We start from the raw sequence: 21,127 nt of genomic DNA, 5'->3' as shown, positions 1-21,127 counted from the left end.
CCTATTTCCAAAAAAAGTGGAGTATCCCTTTAAGATATTTCAGATGAAATCCGAGAAGTCTCTGAACCATCCATAGGCAGCGACGTCATTGCAACTTTCAAGGCCCAGAAAGGTATAAAGACATCATTAAAATAGTCCATGTGACGACAGTGGTTCAACCTTAATGTTATGAAGCGTTGAGGACACTTTTTGTGAACAAAAACAAAACAAAAATAACGACTTTATTAAACAATTTCTTCTTGTCTGTGTCAGTCTCCTATGCTGTTGATGTAGTAAACACAGTGCAGCGGGTAATATGGCAGAACGCCACCTCATTATTGGCCAGCTCCTGTGTCAGCATCAGACGCATGCGAGTGTCGGGCAATGGTTAGCCGGCATTCTGGTGTAGAACCTGGAAGCGCTGCACTTTACTACGTCAACAGCGGATGGATGGTTCAGAAAGCTCTCGGATTTCATCAAAAATCTTAACTTGTGTTCTGAAGATGAACGAAGGTCTTACGGGTTTGTAATGACATGAGGGTGAGTAATTGATGACAGAATTTTCATCTTTCATAAGTGGAAACGTATTATAGCTTACATTTATATTAAATGCAATTAGCTGAACCCACAGAATGCTTTTTTGACCAACTTAAGTTTGAATTTAAATTTAAATTTTTATATGTAATTCCATAATTACTAATGAAATACTGCCAAGGATTTATAGTGAACTAAAATATGCTTTAATGTAATTTTTTATTAAATTTTGTATTTCATGCATTTAAATGTGTTATTACACATTTGCAATGCAATTTAGTATAATGTAATATAAAATACACACTTTGGTTAAAACTTTACATGTGCTTTTGACAAGTGTGTTAGTCAAAATAAAAATAAAAAGTATACTTAAAAGCATGACAAAAGATTATTTTCACTGTCAATAGCGTAGGAGAATGACTCACATTCAATAAAAATAAAACACACTTTTTTTCCACAAGGGGAGGTAATGAGACCCCAAGCAAAATGAAATGGTTTCATCTTATCCTCCTGGGACCCAGAAAAAAAAAGTTTTTTGAATTTAGTTTTTTTCCATGTCATCACATTGTTTAGAGCACAATAAACAAATGGTAAAAAAACATTTTTGAAAAATAATATTTTATTCATACGTTATGCTATGTCCTCTGTAGTGGACGCCAGGACTAAGTTGTTTAAAAAATAAAATGACATGAAATTATATGTATAGGCAAAAACAATGGGATTTTTTTTTCAATCACCAATAAATTTGGGGGTTTCAGGATTTTTTCAACCAAAATTTGTATAAAGAGGATTCTCAACTATGTTATGAAATAAATAACGGAATGAATTGATACACCATTTTACTTTATGCAATATGTGGGTAAAATGTCCATAAATTAATATTCCCATTCAATGCAATGTATCTATAAACTGTATCTAATTTGCACCTTAATGTGTTCTTGGAACAACATTTAATGAAAAAAGAAGTAATAATTGGAGTAATAATTGGCAACATTTGAATAATAATATCTAATATTTCATAGGAATATTGATGTATAATTTATTTCCATATTCACTTGTTGTGTCTCACAAAATGCCTGATAAACATGATTTAAGTCCTGGTGTCCTCTACAGTGGACACGTATGAAATCAATGCCCTGTTCTGGAACAGAATTTTTTTTTTTTTTTTGAAACCCCTTAACATTTTCCTGAGATGTTGTTTTATGAAATACAATCTGAAAAGTAGTCCAATTTAAATTATAATTACAATATATTATCATATTTCCATAAGAATGCTACATTTGATCACTAAATTAATGTCAGACATTTTTAAAGACCAAGGAGAAGTTGTTTTCATGGTGAAACCTCCAAACATTTCGTATCTCTGAAAAGTCCTGAATGTGCTCTTTACAGGACACCCAGGTTGTGTCATGTGACATGTATGATGTCAGAGAAATTCACTAAAATATAATGTCCACTACAGTGGACAAAAGTCTATTATTGGGTCCCAGGATGATAAGAGTTTTAAAGGTTTTATAAGGTTTTAGTTAGAATTATAAGTATGTGAAATCTTCCATTAAAGCCAATCTTTTATTAAAGGTAATCTGTTCTCAGAATGTTGCCATTCCATCATTCCAGCTCAGTCAGAGTTCATATACAGGCAACTATGGCAAACATGGAAAACCCCTCACTACTTCCTGAAAAGAATGTTTGTCTTTGATCACAATGTAGATCTGTGACTGTTTTAGAAACATGTGGTACCTGAAAGACAAGAGATTACAAGAAATCATTTGACATTTTTCTGGTTAAGCGCAGACATTTAGGAAACAATTAATGTTCAACTTGTTAACATTAACATGAAAATGGTGTCACCAATAGCTTTATGGCATACTTTTTGATTAATGGTGTTGCCATATAATGGTATGAAATGCACCTCTGTATCGGAGAACTGAGACACTAAATCATCCATACACCTAAGGTTCCAGAAAGGGGGTTTAGAAGAGCTATTTTGAGTTCCTCAAAGCAGGGTTGTAACCACCATAGACACTGAAGGGGACAAGTCACCCCCCTCCCCAATCATTAAAAATGGCCAATTTGTTCCCCCAGTATTTTATATTCTTAATGCTGCTCTGCTGTACTCCATTACGCACCACTCTATTGGTTGTTAAGATGACAAAAAGTTTAAAATGTTACATTTTTATGCTAGTCTGCCTCACCGGTCTAACAGCGCTCGTCACTGTCAGAATGAATGAGAACCATCAATGCTAATAAAGAACCTTTTATTTTTAAGAGCGTATGTGTGTGTGTAACTGTCGTCTCACCCAAGCCTTTTGATGATGGAATGGCGATATGCACAGGGTGTTTCCCTGCCTTCAGCCTGAGCCACTGGGATAGGTTCCAACATCCCTGTCACCCTATGTGGGACAAGCAATTTGAAAAAAATAATGATTGCATTAATTTGTTGTTCTCTTTGTTATATACAAACACATTCACAGCTGATATTCTTCCTTCCTTCCTATCTGAACTGGCTATTTTATTGATTTTAGCATGACACTGCAAGTTCAAAGGTTCTTATGTTTCATATGAGCTTAAAGGAGAGTGAAAAGTATGATGTTACTGATATGGAAAAGGCACCAATGCCGAGTTTATGGCTCTGATCTGTCATATAAATAAATCTGATCTTTCGTCTGAAATAAGTTACATAGTTTATGGATCTGATCTTTCACATAAATAGTTCTTTCTAATCTCTGGATTGCTTGAGACGCTTGTGAGGACAGCTTCTGTAGAATCATCCAAACTATAATTAAAACCTCTTTGTTATTCTGTCATACCTTTCTTTGATTAGCATTATTCTGAGTGCATGTCATGGAAAGCTGCATGCAGAACAACGCCCTTATACGGTTCTGTTGCTTACGCTTCTTCCTTCCTATTAAACTAGAGCTATAGCTACAGACACAACACTAAGTCCACCTCCGTCCACCCAGTGAGTGAGTGTTTAGGTGTGTGTTTATTTGATATATAGCTCCTTGGCAACCAAACATTTCCTACTGTAAATATCTCAAAAGAAATGTCAGCACACCAAAAGTTCATGACACAAACTGATGACCTGAAATAGGGCACAATAAAGCCGATGCACATAACAGGCACCCACATGCCACAACTAGTCAATCAGCCTTAATTACATTAGATAATAGCAACAACATGTAGATTAATACAGTTTGCATTACTCTTGTGAAAAATAAGTGTGCTTAACTGTATTGAATGTACACTTATTGTATACTTCAAATCATAATATATTTAAAAAATGTGTAGATAATAGAATTTTACTGGGGAAAAAATGCCATTAAAGTGTATTAATGGGATAGTTCACCCAAAAATGAACATTCTGTCATCACACAACCTCAAATTGTTCCAAACCTGTATGAATTTCTTTCTTCTGCTGAACACAAAAGAAGATATGGTTTCACTTTATTCTGATGGTCCCTTTAACAAATGCACTTTGTACTAATGTCAAATTAAAAGTTTCACTTCAAAGTACATTTTAAATCATTGTTTTAGTAATCTGAAGTACACTTATTTTGATGTGATGACTAACATACTAAAGAACATGTGGAGTACTTGATAATAATTTTAACTGTAGGGTGTTATACAATATTACATTTAAAGTTAATATATTTTAAATGTACTAAATTGCAACTTCATCATTACAAATGTGTAATTAAATATATTTAAATACATGGCAGTATTTCATGACAGTAAGTTTAAAAAATGGCATTAAAGTGTAATTTACCATTACCACTTGTCAGTACATTTGGCAGTACACTTTACAATATTTCAAAAACAACTGAAGTGATTATAAAATTACATATAAATATGTACTTAAGTTCTGCTTAATTGGGTCTTAAATTCAACTATAATTCAACTTTTAATAAATTTAAACTATATACATTTTCATTTAATTGTAAATAACATGCAGTTAAGTGTATGAATACATACATACATTTTTCAATCAAAGTGCTCTTTTTTTAAAAGTGCACTTCTTTTTTCACAAGGGTATGCATACATATTTACACCTGTCCAGACAAATACACAAGTGGCTGGGTCAATATCGTATACAACGTGCAACCCTATGTGTCAACTAGTGGCAGAACTAATCTATTTTGCATCTGTTGTTGTTTAAACACGGCTCTCTGTGCTTCTGAAGTTGAGTACCTCTCAATAGAGAGTGTTTTGCTTTCTGATTTGAGGAGGGAGGATGTCTTTCATTTGAAATAGTTGATTCTCCTTCTACAAAACACGTAATATTTCCCGGCGGGAAATGCACTCTTACGTGACTCCCATGAGAATTTCTCCATTCTTGATCCAATAGACAATTGCCATAGTATTGCTTCTTTTCACAACCTGCAGTAATGACTTCCTACAAAAACAAATATGTTTGCTTCTGCCAAGTGTTTAGACCTGTTATAGGAAACAACTGCATCTGCAGTCAACAGCCGTACCTTCATGCACCTGTTCGCAGTAGACGTGACTTCCAGCATTCACCCGCAACATGAATCCGAGCAGATTCCACCGTCCTGCACCAGGTTTCCCTTCATTTTCTGGTATGTGGATCAGGGTACACCAGAGATGGTTATCACTGTCAGGTTTGAATGAGAAATTAAGATAGTTATCCAATGCAATTAAACTGACAGATTTGACCGTTTACAGAGCTTGCTAAAGGTTGTTTATAAAGAAGGTCTGACTGTCTGCAGTGTTGGAAGTCTGACTATCAGTTTTGGCTATCTGCTTTACGTGTGCCACAACACAGGAATGACCGTGATCTGCATCTTGAGCTGTTGTATGTGCTCAAATACAGGTATGTTTCAAGCCCGGACATGAAAAAGTCTGGGAACAACAGACTTGTTTTGGGCTCTAAGAAAGCAGAAGTCTGAATGTTGGCTAGTTTGAGCTCTGTTTCAAAACCCTTAGTCAGCAAAGATGTTTCAACAGGTTGTTTCTAAGACATACTTCTTTATCTTCACGGAGAGCTCAATTCCAGAATGCATTGCCATTCATGCACTTTTAACCAAAGTGACTTACATATTTTTTCATGTTCATGCATTACTTAGGAATCAAACCCATGATTTTGGCATTGCTAATGTAATGTTACACCACACACTCTGTCTGCACTCCGGGATGCTATGCCTTCCGGGTCGGGCCCCTGTGCTCCACCTCGCTGCCCCACTGCGTCTGTAGTCCCACTGGTCCCGCTCGCATGGTGTCTGGGAGCCTGGCTAGCACTTTCCAGCCTGTGCGATTCAGTTTGCCTGGCGTCCCCCCAGGTTCAGCGGCATCCAGTTTACCCCAGGGGCAGACAAGGATGTCCCTGTCCTTTGTGCGGAGATTGCAGATTGTTTCTCACCGAGAAGACCCCCGTAAATGCCTGATCAGAGTCATGCTTTCATTCCTGCTAGAAGGGCTGGAGTGAAGGCTGTCTCCCTCCTATCTCCTGTCTGCTGCTACCACCACACATCACGATGCACTGTGGGAAAGTACGACTTGATCATTGGGTTCCTGAGGGGCCCGAGGAGGTTGAATAGTTTTGTATTAAAAAAATCTATATGCACTACTTTCCACAGATGGTCCTTGTAACATGATTCAGGATAAGGAAGAAAGAGGACAGGGTCGGCTTTACTGAGGTTCCTGCTTTACTCGTGCTTTACTAAGTAATGCTCACGGCTCTTCAAAAAACTCAGTCCAAATACAATCAATTATGAAGCTCTCCAGAGCATTCAGCGCACATACACAGGCACAAGTCGTGGAGCTTGATCCACCACGGACACCATCGGCCAGTACCATCCTAGCCACTGGATCCGTCTCAGGGTGGAGGAGACTGGTATTCAGTGCGGCGGATCCTCCATTGATGTCTGCGCAAGCAGCCAGCATCCGAAGTCTGGCGGTCCCAGCGCCCTCAAGCCCAGCGGTCGCAGCGCATCCTAGTCCGGTGGTCCCGAGTCCAGTGGTCTCAGCATCAAAGCCCGGTGGTCCCGAGTCTGGTCGTCTCAGTGCAATTGGTCTCAGACATCTTTCCACGGTTGGCTATGCTTTCTGTGACGGCAACTACCATTTTGTGTGTGTGGGCTGCACACACTTCTCCTGTTCCTTCTACAGCTCCTCCCGAGGCAGCAGCATACCTACCTTCCTGAACCCGCTGTCTGTCGTGTTATGACAATGGGGGCAGATTCTGAACTCTTTGTGCCCTCTGACGTGACCACCATCTCTGAACTTCTTGACTCCCCCAACATGACCACAGAGGTCATCCCTGAACTCTCTGTCAGCTCTGACACGATCACGGAGGCTGCCTATGAACTATCTACTCTGTTTGATCTGCTGTGGTGGTTTCCAGCTCCGCCGTGGTGGTCTTCTTCTCTGCCAGTTCAGTCGTGGTGGTTTTCAGCTCTGCCGTGGTCTTCTGCTCTGCCGGCTCTGACCTGGCCTCTGTTCTCCCTCAGTCCCCAGGTCCTCTTTCTCTCCATGGGCCTGGCCCTTGCATGTTTTCAGCATTACAAAATTTAGTCTTTTGGATGGTTTATGTGGCTCACAAAGTTGCTGCCTATGAAGAGTTTTTCAAATCATTCACTTGTGAGGTTAAGTTAGAATACGTTTGGGCCGCATTCAAAGTTGTTCTAAAATAGTTTATAGTTCATCAGTTACTGCACCAATGTTGTGTGTTGCTTGACAACCGTTCTGATAAAATGTTGTTGGAGAACTACATTGCTTGACGGAAGAATTATTAGTCATTATCAATAAACAATTAAATTTTTGTTGCTGAAACCTTGCCATGTTCTGTATATGTAGTAACTTTTTTATAAAAAATAACATAAGAGGCAACATGTATATTTTCACATGAATGTTACATCCTCTGGGTAGGCAGAGTCAAGTCAAGTCACTTTCATTTATCTAGCGCTTTTTGCTATACAGATTGTTTCAAAGCAGCTTTACAGTGATAATAGTAAATTAATGCAACACAGATTGTTTTGGCTGTACAGTATCTCTAGAAAGAATGTTATTGTCGAGCTTAAGTAAGTTTTTGATTGATTCATTTCTGTGGTAAAAACCATTAGTTATTAATTTAGGGGCCGCTTACACAACACCGTTTTCAACTGAAAACAGAAAACTTGCAGAAAACTGCATTCTGGCCGTTCATTTACACAACTACAGCGTTTTGGTGGCCTGAGAACACAAATTTTGAAAACAGGTATCTAAGTGCAGAGCTTCACAGCTAGATACATGTTAATCTCACACTTAATTTCTCATGAACTCAAATGTATTGTCACACACTCTTGCTACATATTTGTTTATATATCATGTTAATATTAATATTGTTAATATATTGTTTTTATATTAAGTTCCATAATATGCCTTACAGTACAACTATGAACCTAGCATTATATAAATTAAAATTTATTTTCAAATCTAATCCAAACATAATTTAATCATTTTTTAAGCGTTTCATCATCAACGTTATGTCAAGTTTTACTAATACTGTTAGAATAATAGTTTATACAAATACTGTAGATCGATACCTGATCCCAATCCCCCAATATAGGGCCAAAAATAATTAGTACAGACTAACCCTACCCCTAAAAGAAGACCCCTGCATTTTAATTTCCCCTTTTGAGAGGACAATCCCAAAATTAGGTTTTTGCCAGTTTGAGCTAAACTCTTGGGGCATTTTGTCCCCAAAGCATAGGTAAATCTCAGACACACACACACACACACACACTTCTGCAATGCAAAAAAAGGAAGACTAGGAACTTTCAGAAACAGACTGCTGCAATCACCCTAGTTTGTAAAAAAAAAAATTGAGCAAACACATGATCCAGAAGAGATAATATTTCCTCTAAATGAATGCATGCTAATCTAAGACAAACATGCACCTGCATCCACTGCTAATGGCCTAAGCAACACTGAAAATCTTAAAGAACACAAAGGGAAATATTAAAACAAAGCACACAGTGTTATGACAACCACAACAATTTAGTCGTAATCAGTTTCCGTCCTTGCCACATAGGTTCCTCTCAAAGAGTGTTTTTCCACTGTTTATCCAGTTTTTCCCTAGTTCGTTAACTACACATCTGAAGGAATGCGGCGGGAATGTGCAGACAGCATCCTGTTTTTTCTTACACTTAGTCAGCTGTTTACTCTCAAAGAACTGTGTGAGCACAAGATGCTTTCATCTCTGCTGAAGAAAGAAAAAGGAGATGAGGAGAAAATTGGTTTCAGTCTTATAGTTGTGGCCTAGTTGTACATAAGGGTCTAAAATTCTCTACTTCAATTTGCTGTATTGAAATATTATCAAGATTGAAAAGCTCTTACTAAAAACACTACCATGCTGAAGACATGTTGGTAACTACGGCTGTCAATTTACCTGTGGTATTATAATTAAACTTTGTAAAAATATGTTTACAAATATTAACACATGAATCACACCCTGACATTTCATAAAAAGGAATTTTCCTAGATCTGTCCTTTCAATAATTTATTTGTCTGTCACAATAGTGTAATAATCTTTTAATTGTTGCATCTTTTGCAGTTTTATTTTCAGCAAAATTGCATTGTATTTAAATGTGGTTCATTTAATTAATTATGCAGCACTTAATGTAATTGATCTAATACAAAAATCAAATGACAGCTCTATTAGTTACATTACTCCATGTAACCCATAGTAACTATGTAAGGAATTTCAAACATTTTACTTAATTTTTTTTACATAAGCCAAATTATATAGATCAATCCACATAATGATACTCTCCTCTTACATTTTGGAATACCTTAAATGTTCCTTGGAATTTCAAAACTGCAAGTATTGAGTAAACATTCGGGCAGCTGGAATGGGGTGGTAGACAAAGAGACTGCACGAGATAAAGATAAAATACCGTCTCAGAAGACTGTCAAACTCTGCTTAAAAAAGAAATAACACAAATGTTTTTAGTCTCACCTCACCCATATAGCTAACATCTCTTCTGACCTTTAAAATGGGTATTTTGCGTACCTCTTGGAATGCACATGTGGAATTCTCAGTACTCCAAAGTTCTGCATGAACATTTTTCAAGGATATCTTAAAGCATCAGCCACAGATATGATGCTGACATTACAATAAAATATCTCACATGGTTTCACATTTAGTTCACATATAAAGGGTTGCATTAAATGCCCTTTTTTCATTTAAAAGTTGCATGTTTCATAAATGTACCCTGTTTTTGTGGTTTGCAAAGTGTGATGAATATGAGAAGATGGATTTACAGTATATTGTGGAGGAATTTAATGTTTAACAAGGAGTGTAATGTGATATTTTGATCTGGACGTGATCCAACGACCGTGTAATACAGAAAATTGCCATAAGTAAATAAAGACTTCTGTGTTATTTGATAGTATATTGTTTGTTTATTAATAGAAACAATGATACAAAAAATAGATTTCATTGAATAAATTAAATAAATAAACTGACTTCTGGACGTAAGCAATTCAAGTTTAAACATTCAAGTATCTGTGAATAAGGAAGAAAACAAGAACAGGTGCAGGATAATTAAATGTATTACAATAGTCAGAACTCTGTACATGTATAAATAATAATACACATGTAGTCATTAATAGATTCCATTTAATTCAGGGTATTTTGAGACAGTAATGGTAACTCTACATACAGTAGCACTAAAATCTTTTACACAATGGACCCAGCAGCCGGTTTGTAATGTAGGAAAACAATAACAGCATTTTTTGGCAAGTGTTGAGCTATTGAAACTTGCTGGTATCTGAACAATAAAAACACCCAACTGAAAGTATGCAATAAATACTTCCACCTTCACTGAAGGGGGAAAAAAAGAGTAAAAATGGAGGGAAGGAAAAGTCGTAAAAAGGAAAACAGATAAACATTCCTCACGGCAACAGGTTTTTTTTTATTTTATTTTTTTTAAACACTTTCTTGAGCAGTTGTTCATAGAAAGCATCAGACACATTCATTTTACAAATAAAATTTAAATAAATATATAAATAAATAAATAATATAATATAATTAAGCTCTGGTACAGAGAAAAATTCTAATAAATAAAGGATATTAAAATAAAACATTAATAAAAAATAGTCCTTCAGTCCGAGGGTAAAGGGTTTTTATGTTTATATATATATATATATATATATATTGTCTTTTCAAGAACGAACCCACCATAACTTCCTGCAAAAATGTTTGCAGTATTTCAGCGATTTTTCAGATTTCAGCTCACTCATTTGGAAAGTCACAATTTTACTGGAGCAGAAGGTGATCTGTTCTTCTTTTCACCACCTAAATCATCCTTGTACTCTGGCGAACAGACGTTTCTGCTCCACCTCAACTGAAGAAACATTCAGTTCTATCTTGAATTCAGAGAATTCCCCATGTTTGCCATGTTTACTCCTCACAAGGCACATCCTCTTCATCCAGGATTGGTTTTGTTCAAATGCTCACACGACCGTCGTTTCATCTCTCTCTAACTGATCAAGAGATTCCTGGCTCTGGATTTCTTTTTGGGTGTAGCAGATCGTGACGCTGTCATGAGGTTGTCTTTAACCACCTTCCTGCAAATGGAAATGCCACATTGTTTAGCCCCAAAGCATGATATTTTGTGTTAATTGAAGCAAAAGCATGTGCTAATAGTGCTTATGTTGATGGCAAATTTACCTGAGAGTTGACAGTAGATGATCACTGCTTTTGCCCATGTAATTTGACTGGTCACCAAGTTGGGTCACAATCTCCATATCTGGATTTTCTGAGCTGCAGATAAAATTTGAGAATAAGGTCACACACTAAATTCACCAGTTAAGTTTGGTCATTCAAATGTGTCCAAATTCTGACTGGTAATGCTATTGTATAAAATAGCCTATGCTTTGTATATATATATATATATATATATATATATATATATATATATATAATAAAAAATTTCAACTTTTTTTCAATGACTTGCTCTGGCATCCAGATCCAAATGTCTCTCCCAAATACAAACAGACAAATACAGACATTAGCTAATGCCGTCCTTGAACAACCACAGGACTGTTCTGATAAAAATAAACTTGTCCAAAAATAGTTGTCCTTTGATTTTGGGACCTGCATGACTCATTACTACTTTAGTCATTAGATGATTTCTTTTTCACTCCCTTATTTCCTTTTATCTCAAAAAAGGGATGCATATCAGAGCTTGGTAAATCCTCCCACACAAACTGCCCTGATCTCCGCAGGTCACACACGACTGCCTACGGCATCCACGACACGTATGTACGACACATCATGACACGTATCTATCTGATTTCATCTTCAGGGTGGAGCTCACCTGGTGTGACAGAAACTGGAGCAGGTACGATCAGTGGGATTCGCACATTCACAACGGCCAGTGGAACGCCGGCGACGGGAAAGAGAACTTCCCAGACCAAAAGGGGTTATCTTACTGTAATTAGATGAGAAGAAGAGAATTAGTAGATAATTCAAAAAAATGCACACAAGATGTTATAAATTCGTGTATATCAGTGTCTACATGTTATTAAAATGACATATTCTGGACCTAATTTTACACTGGGACCATTTTACCAGTCATATTTTGGGGTTTTACAATGAGAAGAAAAGCTTTTGTTAATTTAAGGTGAATTCAACTGGTGTCTTTTTGAAAATTATCAAGTACCTCATTCCCTAAATTCATGCTATTTTATCTTATATACACACTCACCTTGGTGTGTTGACCCAGATGATGTCCAAATGGCAGAAATAGATGCACTCGTTGTCCAACCAACTGCTACAGGAGCAGCGCTTGGTACGAACCCGTTTGAGAGCAGGTGGATTGCTAGAAGCTTCAGACTTTTCAGATAGTGGATATCCAAACCCTAGAAAACACACAGAATCTTTGAAGAAACATTCACAAATGGATTTCTGGTAACCTAAAATATACGGTAATCTCTAAATCTACTGATTTTTACATGACCAAATCAACCTGTATCCATTAGGTATACCAACAAAAGTACAGATCAGATCCAATTGCACAATATTTCATACACTCTTAAATATATATATATATATATATTTGTTTACTGTGATGCCATAGAAGAACCATTTTTGGTTCCACACAGAACCTTTTAGTGCACCCTTCTTAAAATAACCATTTTTTCTTAGTGTGAAAAAGCATTTTAATAATCTAAAGAACCTTTTTCCACTATAAAGAACCTTTTGTGGAATGGAAAGTTTCCGTGGATGTTAAAGGTTCATCATGGACCCATCGATGCCATGATGTATTATTCTATATTAGATCAATTACATGGAAAGAATTCATTTCCATGTAATCTGATAAATGCACAAATTCTAGTATGTAAATGCAGTATAAAAGCATTACTCTATATAGATATGACACTGAGTACTGACAGCTGCACTTATCTGTAAAGATAATAAGACAATCATTTTCTTTGTGTGTTATGTTTTGGCAGATGTCCACCAGTGGGGTCACAAAGTACAAGAGAATACACTGAAATATATGACAATTTAATCATAACATCTGATTAGTGAAGACCATTTCTCAATTCCAAAATCTGAGATGAAAAATCTCAATCTAAACTCCATAAAATCGTATTGCTGTCAAGCTAAAACAACTGAAACGTATAATTAATCTAACCTTTTTGAAAACGAAAGTGCACAGCTCATACTTTTGTGACTCACACAAGAGGACAGAACACTTTTGAATCTTCTTCTTTTAAAAGGTAGAAGTATCTTACCTTGCTGCAGCACACATAGTGTAACTGAGATAAAGACAGCAATCCGCAGTGAGAGAGCCATTGTAGTTTCTCAAGAGTTTAACACGTCTGTTAAATCCAGTTGAGTGTTGATATTCAGTCAGTGTCTGCAGTCCACAGTGCTCAAGAGAGAGACTGACAGGTGCTTGTGTTCAAGTCAACCTGCCCGCCTTCCATTTATCCTCCCGAACGCTCCTCCCATGTCATCAGAGATTGGAGCTAACACGGTTACACAACAATGACTGTTCCACTGATTTCAGTTTTCGTGCCTCCTGATTGGTTCAAGGCATGTATGATGTGTGTGTGTGTGTGGGGGGGGGGGGATTAAAAGAAAGGTATGGAACAGGGAGTGATGTCATTAACTCCCCCTGGATAAGTCAGTGTCAGAGAAACAGGAAACCTTTTTTTCCCCAGGGAAGCCCACATGCTGTCATCATCAGAGGAGATAGCATTTAATGGCATGTTTTGCATGTGCCCAGGGATACATTCCACATTAGTGCAGAAAACCCCTGGAGGAAAAAGCAGGACTGATAGTGCATGTCCAGGATATCCAGTCCAGGACCACAGATTATGGATATGTCATGGCATAATAAGATTGGTTAGATATTCTCACAGGTTAGGGTGTATTTCTTGATTCTATAACATTAATTATATAGAGTAAAAACAGTAATATTGCAAAGTAACAATATTACTGTGTGTGTGTGTGTGTGTGTGTGTGTGTGTGTGTGTGTGTGTGTGTGTCTGAGCAATGACATTTTCCTTCTTAAATTTGTTTTGCAATATCTTTTACTGATACACACATTTTATATAGCATATACATGCTCATAACTCATAATGTGACACTGACAGTTGACTCTTTTGGTAACACTTTATTTCGATATAGTCCACTTTAGACATTCTACTAACTATAAGTAACTTTGCAACTGCATGTCAACTAACTGTCAATAGAGTATTAGTAGACTGTCTGCTTAATATTTGCTAACACTTTATTTTGTTGGTCCCCCAACAGACATGCTACTGACTAGTGACCTGGCAACTACAAGTCAACTTATTCTCCTAACGCGAACCCTAGCTAACACCTAACCATAACCTAACAGTCTACTAAAGTCTACTAATACTCTATTGACAGTTAGTTGACATGTAGTTGCAAAGTTACTTATAGTTAGTAGGATGTCTAAAGTGGACTATCAATATAAAGTGGAACCACTCTATTTTTTCAAACCTTATATATTTGACCACTGGGAAAATTACATAACATTCAGAAAATATGCAAATTAAACACAAAACCCCATCAATGGAGGTCATGACAGCATAATTTGTCTGTCATTAATCCTATCAGCACACTCCTGTTAACAAATGTCACTGATTCAAATATGCAAAATATTCTGACCTGAAGGAAGACATTTTATTAAACACAGGAAATGTACAGACAAATGTCCTCTAGCTGCTCTTCCAGCACTGAGTTAAATTCTTTTCCATATTTTGCAGATATTATGACTATATAAAATAATTAATGATAATGGTAAAGGCAGAGAGAACCTGATATTTTTTTTCTAACAGAATATAACTAAATCATTTATTTATTTAGAAAGTTGGTTACTTTGTTGGCTATTATAATTAAAATGCATGGATATGCAATGAAAAATATAAAAACGATGGATTCTGCAATAATTTGTTATGTGATGTTATATATGGGTTAGATAATATTGTATGATAATTTATACAGCAACTGCCCTACAAAACAAAAATGTTCCTCCTATAAACTGGACAAATATTAAACAGTCAGGAGTCACTGCAGGGGGGCAGGAAATGCCAGAGTGATGTCACAATCTACCAAACAATGGCACCTCACAGATTATTTGTCCTTATTATTCCTTATTATTATTTGGAAATGTGGAGGTCAAGAAGATACAACAATAACTAAAAGCAAATGTTTGTTAAGTCTCCCATCATTTTTGAAGATCATAACCCATCTTGTATCATTACATGTTATTTCCCCAATCAAATATTGCATACATGTCAGATTTATGAAGTAAGAGCTTAAAGTCATAAGAATATGATTCATTTGCTGTATAGCATTTATAAAACATTTTTTCTTAGACAGATTATTGTGCTTGATAAGTTAATGATTGCTCAGTACACTCACACTACACCTCAGACTTACTCTCTGTTTTTCTGTCTCAGTTTCTACAGTCACAATCTAACAATGTCGCTTTATCCATTTCCTCTTCCACTTAACGTGGTGGCTTGTTGAAGGAATGTGGCGCTATTGCTCAGACAAACACAAAACAACTGAAAGCGCCTGTGGAATTCATTCAGAAGCTCTCAGGAATGCACTGCTCCTCTGCACTTTGACACCTTATGCTCCATAAGACTTTCCTGACCAAAACTGGGAGAGAGAGAGAGAGAGAGAGAGAGAGAGAGAGAGAGAGAGAGAGAGAGAGAGAGAGAGAGCAGCAAATATGAAGTGCAAAATTGTTAAACAATGCAGGAATAATGATGTCATTGTTGAAACTTAGCTTTGGAATAGTGTGCCATTCCACATAGACCCATTTTAAGACATCACAGACAGTATCAGTGACATATTAAAGGTATAGTTCACCCTTCACATGAAAATTCAGTCATAATTTTCTTCCATGAAAAAAAAAAGAAAAAAAAAGAAAGAAGATTTTGACACTTTTTTTTTTTTTTTTTTTGGTCTATACCTCTAAAGTAAATTGGTGTCCAATTGACCCTTAGCATGGAGTTTGATTGACAGGCGATGTGACCAATCATAATCCGCCATCCGCCAAATCCGCCATTTTTGTCCAACAAAGCAGTCAGGAGAGTTAATAGATTAATGTTGGAGGATTTGAACTTGAAAAACGGAGTGTACTGATGTCTTTCCACAGTTAAAACAACATTCCTTCTTATGTTCTTTCATGTTTATTTGATGCTATTAAATGAACTAGAAAGAAGAGATGATCGGTTCATGAGCAGCTTTAACTGAGGCTGTACAGCGATCTGTCAGACACATTAAAGAGCCACAAAACGATATTTATTGTTTAAATTTCTTTAAGAACATGACCAAATTTGAAAGTTGAGACTTTGTTTCATATCAAAAGTAAGTTCCATGTCCTGTCTGTCAGCACGCTATCAGTGTCCTTTTTGCTCCGCAATGTATTTTTCACTGTGTGAGAACATGGTGTGTGGCATGAGAGCGGCGTGGCTTGTCGGACATAGCAACAGTAACTAAAGGTGGCGGGTCTTTGGAATTCAATTCTTTTTGTCCATTTAATGAAAGTCATTGGGGTGCAAAAAGAATTGAATTCCACCGATTAAAGATTTGGAATGACCTGAAGGAGTAAATGATGACAGAAGTTTTATTTGACTGAACTATCCCTTGTGATCCCAAAGACGCTGGAGATGGGTTGGTCATACCCTTCGCAAGCCTGCATCAAGCACAGCAAGACACGCCCTCTTTTGGAACCCACAAGGGAAAAGGAAGAGAGGCAGGCCAAGGAACAGCTGGCGCCGCGACCTATGCAGATGTGAAGAGGTCTGGCCACACATGGGGACAGTTAGAGAAGTTGGCCCAGGACCGGGACGACTGGAGAGCACTTGTTCGTGGCCTATGCCCAAAGTTGGGCGGTAGGCGTAAGTAAGTAAATCCCTTGTGAAAAAGAAGTGTTCTTAATTGTAGCCTCTTCATTGTGCACTTGTAGTGTACTTCAAATTTTAAAAGTTTTTTTTTTTTGAAAACTATACTTGCAGATAACACTTTTAAGAATTGCACTTGTAATAATGTTAATTTAAAATATTTACTTAAAGGGATCACCCAAAAATGAAAATTCTGTCAGTAATTACTCACCCTCATGTTGTTCCAACCCCGTAAGACCTTCGTTCATCTTCGGAACACAAATTAAGATATTTTTGATTAAATCTGAGAGCTGGATCACTCCTCCATAGGCTTCTAAGGGATTGGAACTCGCTGGCCCAGAAAAGGTATTAAAGACATTGTTAATATAGTCTAAGTGACTACAGTGGCTCAATCTTAAGTTTATAAAGCGACGAGAATACTTTTTGTGCGCAAAACCCCCCCCAAAATAACGACTTTATTCCACTATTCATTTCCTTCTCTGTGGGCCTCGAGTTAGTTCACGTAGTGTAACAGCGCAGCGCTTCTGGGTTGTACGTCACACGTAGGCTCACTATTGGCTGACGCTGGTCATGTGTGTGATGCGTGTGATGTACAACACAGAAGCGCTGCGCTGTTTTACTACGTGAACTAACTCGAGGCCCAGAGAGAAGGAAATGAATAGTGGAATAAAGTCGTTATTTTTGTTTTTTTGTTTTTCTTTTGTTTTTTCACTGAAATCATTACATTCAATACACAGTATACTACAATTAAAGAAGTAGTTTTTAAATAAATAAAAAAAAAATTCACAAGGGATCCCTTTACAAATCCCTTTTACAGAAATGTTAAAAAGAAATGTTTAAAAAAATTAAGATTGTTGTGGGAGGTTTCCAATGTGTTGTTATGTAGTTGCTAGGGCATTGCTAATGCAGTAGATGGGTTGCTTAAGTGTAACGGTGCAGGATGAGCAAAGTTTAATACATTGCTTATGTTCACATCATGTATCACATCTAACTCTCCGTATAGGCCTATGAGTAATAGCTATGCTATTAATCTAGGTGTTTTAGAACACACCCTCAAAATTGCAAAATTCATCCTTATCACAGGCTACCTGAAGGTATAATCACTTTGATGTTTATGCCCCCAGTAACAGAGGTGTTTGAGGAATTCCAAACAATGACAAATGGAATCACTTGCATCCTGCATGAGATGATCCTTTATCTTTGACCAATGAAGGCAATGACGGTAGAGGATAGGGTAGACACACACACATGTCCATTTCCGTTTCCTGTACATTCCTCTGGTGTGAGCTATGACCTGCATCACAGTAAAGACACTGTAAAAAATGGCTGTGAAATCTACAGTTATTTACTGTAGATTTCACAGTAACATTACTGTATAAGATTTTTACAGTAGAATATTGTAAAGTTTACAGTAAGACCGTAAAAATCACAGTAGTCCAAGCATTACAGTTGAAATCACAGTAGTCAAATCATTACTGTAAAAAAATCACAATTTAGCCACTATAGTACTGTAAATAGTAAAGTAAACTACTGTATTTTCCTTTTTTATCATATCTTTCTTTGTACCCCTTTCACATGGACCCAGATTATTGTTGTTCAGAATTCATTACCGGAATATGATATAAATACTCGATGGTGAGCTATAAGTAAAAGTGTAATATTATTAAATTAAAATGTGTCATGTAACTTGTACTGATGCACCTGCTGCAGGAGCTTTCTATTCCATACAATATTTTTTTTTTTAAGAATTCACATAAGATTCTAAGAATATTTTTTGTTTGTTTGTTTTGTGACTGTAAATGGGTGTTTGGGTGTAAATGGGTGTTAACAGGGCAATAAAATATTTGATAAGCCTTATCTTAAACTTTTCCAAAGTCTCCCCTGACATGGTCTAACAATATAGGCTTCATAAACGCATATTTTTTTTAGATATCATCCTTAGATTTGAAATTAAGCATGACCATTGGTTATAAGTTGCAATAGTATATTCACATAATTATGTATATTAATATTAAAATATTAATATTTTTTATACATTTAATAAATATATTCTTAATATTTGTTGTTTTTATTTTTGAGCTTATTTATCTCAATATTAATAACATCTGATTAATTTTTAGTTTTGAACTTGAAACTAAAAATTAAATTGAAAACTCTCAAGCTTTCTCTCATTATGTGTTTATTTAGAATGACTTTTATTTATGTGTCTATTCAGAATGACTTTTATTTTGGGTAGGCTATGTCATGTGCATTACTTGCCAAAATTGGGGCTGTTTGGTTAACTCATAAATACGTACCATTGGATTTTTATTTTACAAAAAAATCAGTGTTGTATTTTTTTTTCTTTGGAAGCAGGAGAGATAAACGTGCAAGTTTCCAGAGCTGTTTCTGAGCTGCAGGGCGAATAAAGCGCCGGCAGAGTGGGCGGGGTTTACCCAGTCAGTCTAGAAAGTTCTAGAATCTGTGGGAAAAAAGCGCGAAAGCAGCACTTGCATTTCTGACTCGTTGGACTCGTCAGTGACAGAAAAGCTCCGTTAATTCTAAAATTTACGTTTATTTACACACGCTTTGTCTTGTGGTTGTATTTATCTATTTTTGTTTTCGTCTTTTGTGTTGATTTCTTTCACTTTTTGCTTGAGAGGAATTCAGCGAAAACGTTTAATTCCGTGAGAGCTCCGACGGAGACGCCGTTAATAACAGACTATTATTACACAAATTTACGTTTCATTATACACGGCTTTGTCTTGTGGTTGTATTTATTTTGTTTTCGTCTTTGTGTTGATATCTTTTACTTTTGGCCTGAGAGGAATTCAGCGAAAACGTTTCCGTGAGAGCTCCGACAGAGACGTTTTCACAGCCGTTAACGTTAATGTATTTTTTCCCACCCGTGGCCTCTGCCGGAGTTTCCATCTTGGAATCGCGGATCCTTCAACTGCTTATCGGGACTTCCAGAAAATCAGTAAGTAAATTTACCATCACTAACGTAACTTACTAGGAGCAAAAAAAAAACAAAAAAAAAGTTCTGTGGCTGTGGCACACCCTTGTCAGGCTGTGGAAAGCCACTTGTCATAAAAATGAATTACTCGTGCAAGCACTGTAATTTCACCACAGCTTCAATTACTGCATTTGTTCGTCATTTGAGCATACACAGAAATCTAGCTAACTTTAGATTTCCATGTGGCGTAGCAAAATGCTTTGCCACTTTTGTGACGCGTGGTGCCGCTCAAAGCCACATGTACCGCTTTCACAAGAAGACAGCTAAACCAGGACTTAAAAGGAAAATTGATGGAGTTGATTTGGCTTGCTCTGTTGAAGGTTGTAGCTATGTGTCAGCAAATTTTCCAAGCTTACATGAACATCTTCATTGGCATATTAAAGATGGCACAAAAGTGTCATGCCCTTATATTAATTGTATAAAACATTTCCGTGTCCGTTCAACCTTTGCCTCGCACTTGAATCGGAAACACAAGAATATATCTAGTTCTCCACGTATAAGCCAAAGTTCTACCAGTGCTTGTACTAACATCACCTGTGCCTCCATGTCATCAGACAGTGAACTAGATCACACTTTTGAGACAACTTTTGACGATGATGATGACAACACAAATGATGAAGTGGACACAGATGATTTTATGAACAATCTGGCCATGTTTTATCTCCAAATGCAGGCTAAAATGCTGTTACCAGCCAGTACAATTCAGACCTTAATAGAGGAAATGCAAGAGGTTCACAACACTGGTTTGACTCATCTATTGTCTAGGATGCATGAAGAGTTAACAAATCTGAATGTGCCTGAAAGTGATATTAAGAGGCTCCTTGATAATCTCTCAAAAGATAACCTTCTGAAAATGTGCAACGAAGGAGTGTTTAGAACAGATCAAACCCGTAAAACCTTCTTTAAGAGCAGATTTAGCTATGTTGAGCCAGTCAAGACTTATTTGGGCATTGATGCTAAAGGCAAAGAGAGGTTCTACCAGTATGTGCCCATCAAAGATACAATAAAATCACTCCTCTCTCAGAACTCTGTTAAAGAGCAGTATGCCCAAGCTAAAGCTGACACAGAAACAAATCCTGATGTTCTGGAAGATGTGAGAGATGGTAGAAACTTTAAAGAGAATATACTTTTACGAGATTCACCATCTTCATTGTCTCTCATCTTGTATCAGGATTCTTTCGAAGTTGCAAACCCACTCGGCTCAGGCAGAAAAAA

General features: G+C 36.7%; 1 protein-coding gene across 1 annotated transcript; it reads right to left on the bottom strand.

Annotated features, from left to right (window-relative positions):
* Positions 1-10,739: 10,739 nt before the first annotated feature.
* On the bottom strand, positions 10,740-13,430 carry edn2 (endothelin 2). The gene is made up of 5 exons (XM_084130000.1): positions 13,261-13,430; positions 12,228-12,381; positions 11,838-11,951; positions 11,189-11,281; positions 10,740-11,085 (listed from the first exon to the last, which is right to left on the bottom strand). Exons 1-5 carry the CDS (start codon positions 13,319-13,321, stop codon positions 10,998-11,000), a joined length of 510 nt encoding a protein of 169 aa, XP_083986126.1. The 5' UTR covers positions 13,322-13,430; the 3' UTR covers positions 10,740-10,997.
* Between the last annotated feature and the right edge of the window lie 7,697 nt (positions 13,431-21,127).

This window comes from Abramis brama (genome assembly GCF_963993115.1).
Source record: "Abramis brama genome assembly, chromosome: 12".
In the NCBI taxonomy this organism is placed as follows: domain Eukaryota; kingdom Metazoa; phylum Chordata; class Actinopteri; order Cypriniformes; family Leuciscidae; genus Abramis; species Abramis brama.
This window is presented reverse-complemented; position numbering and strand designations above follow the sequence as displayed.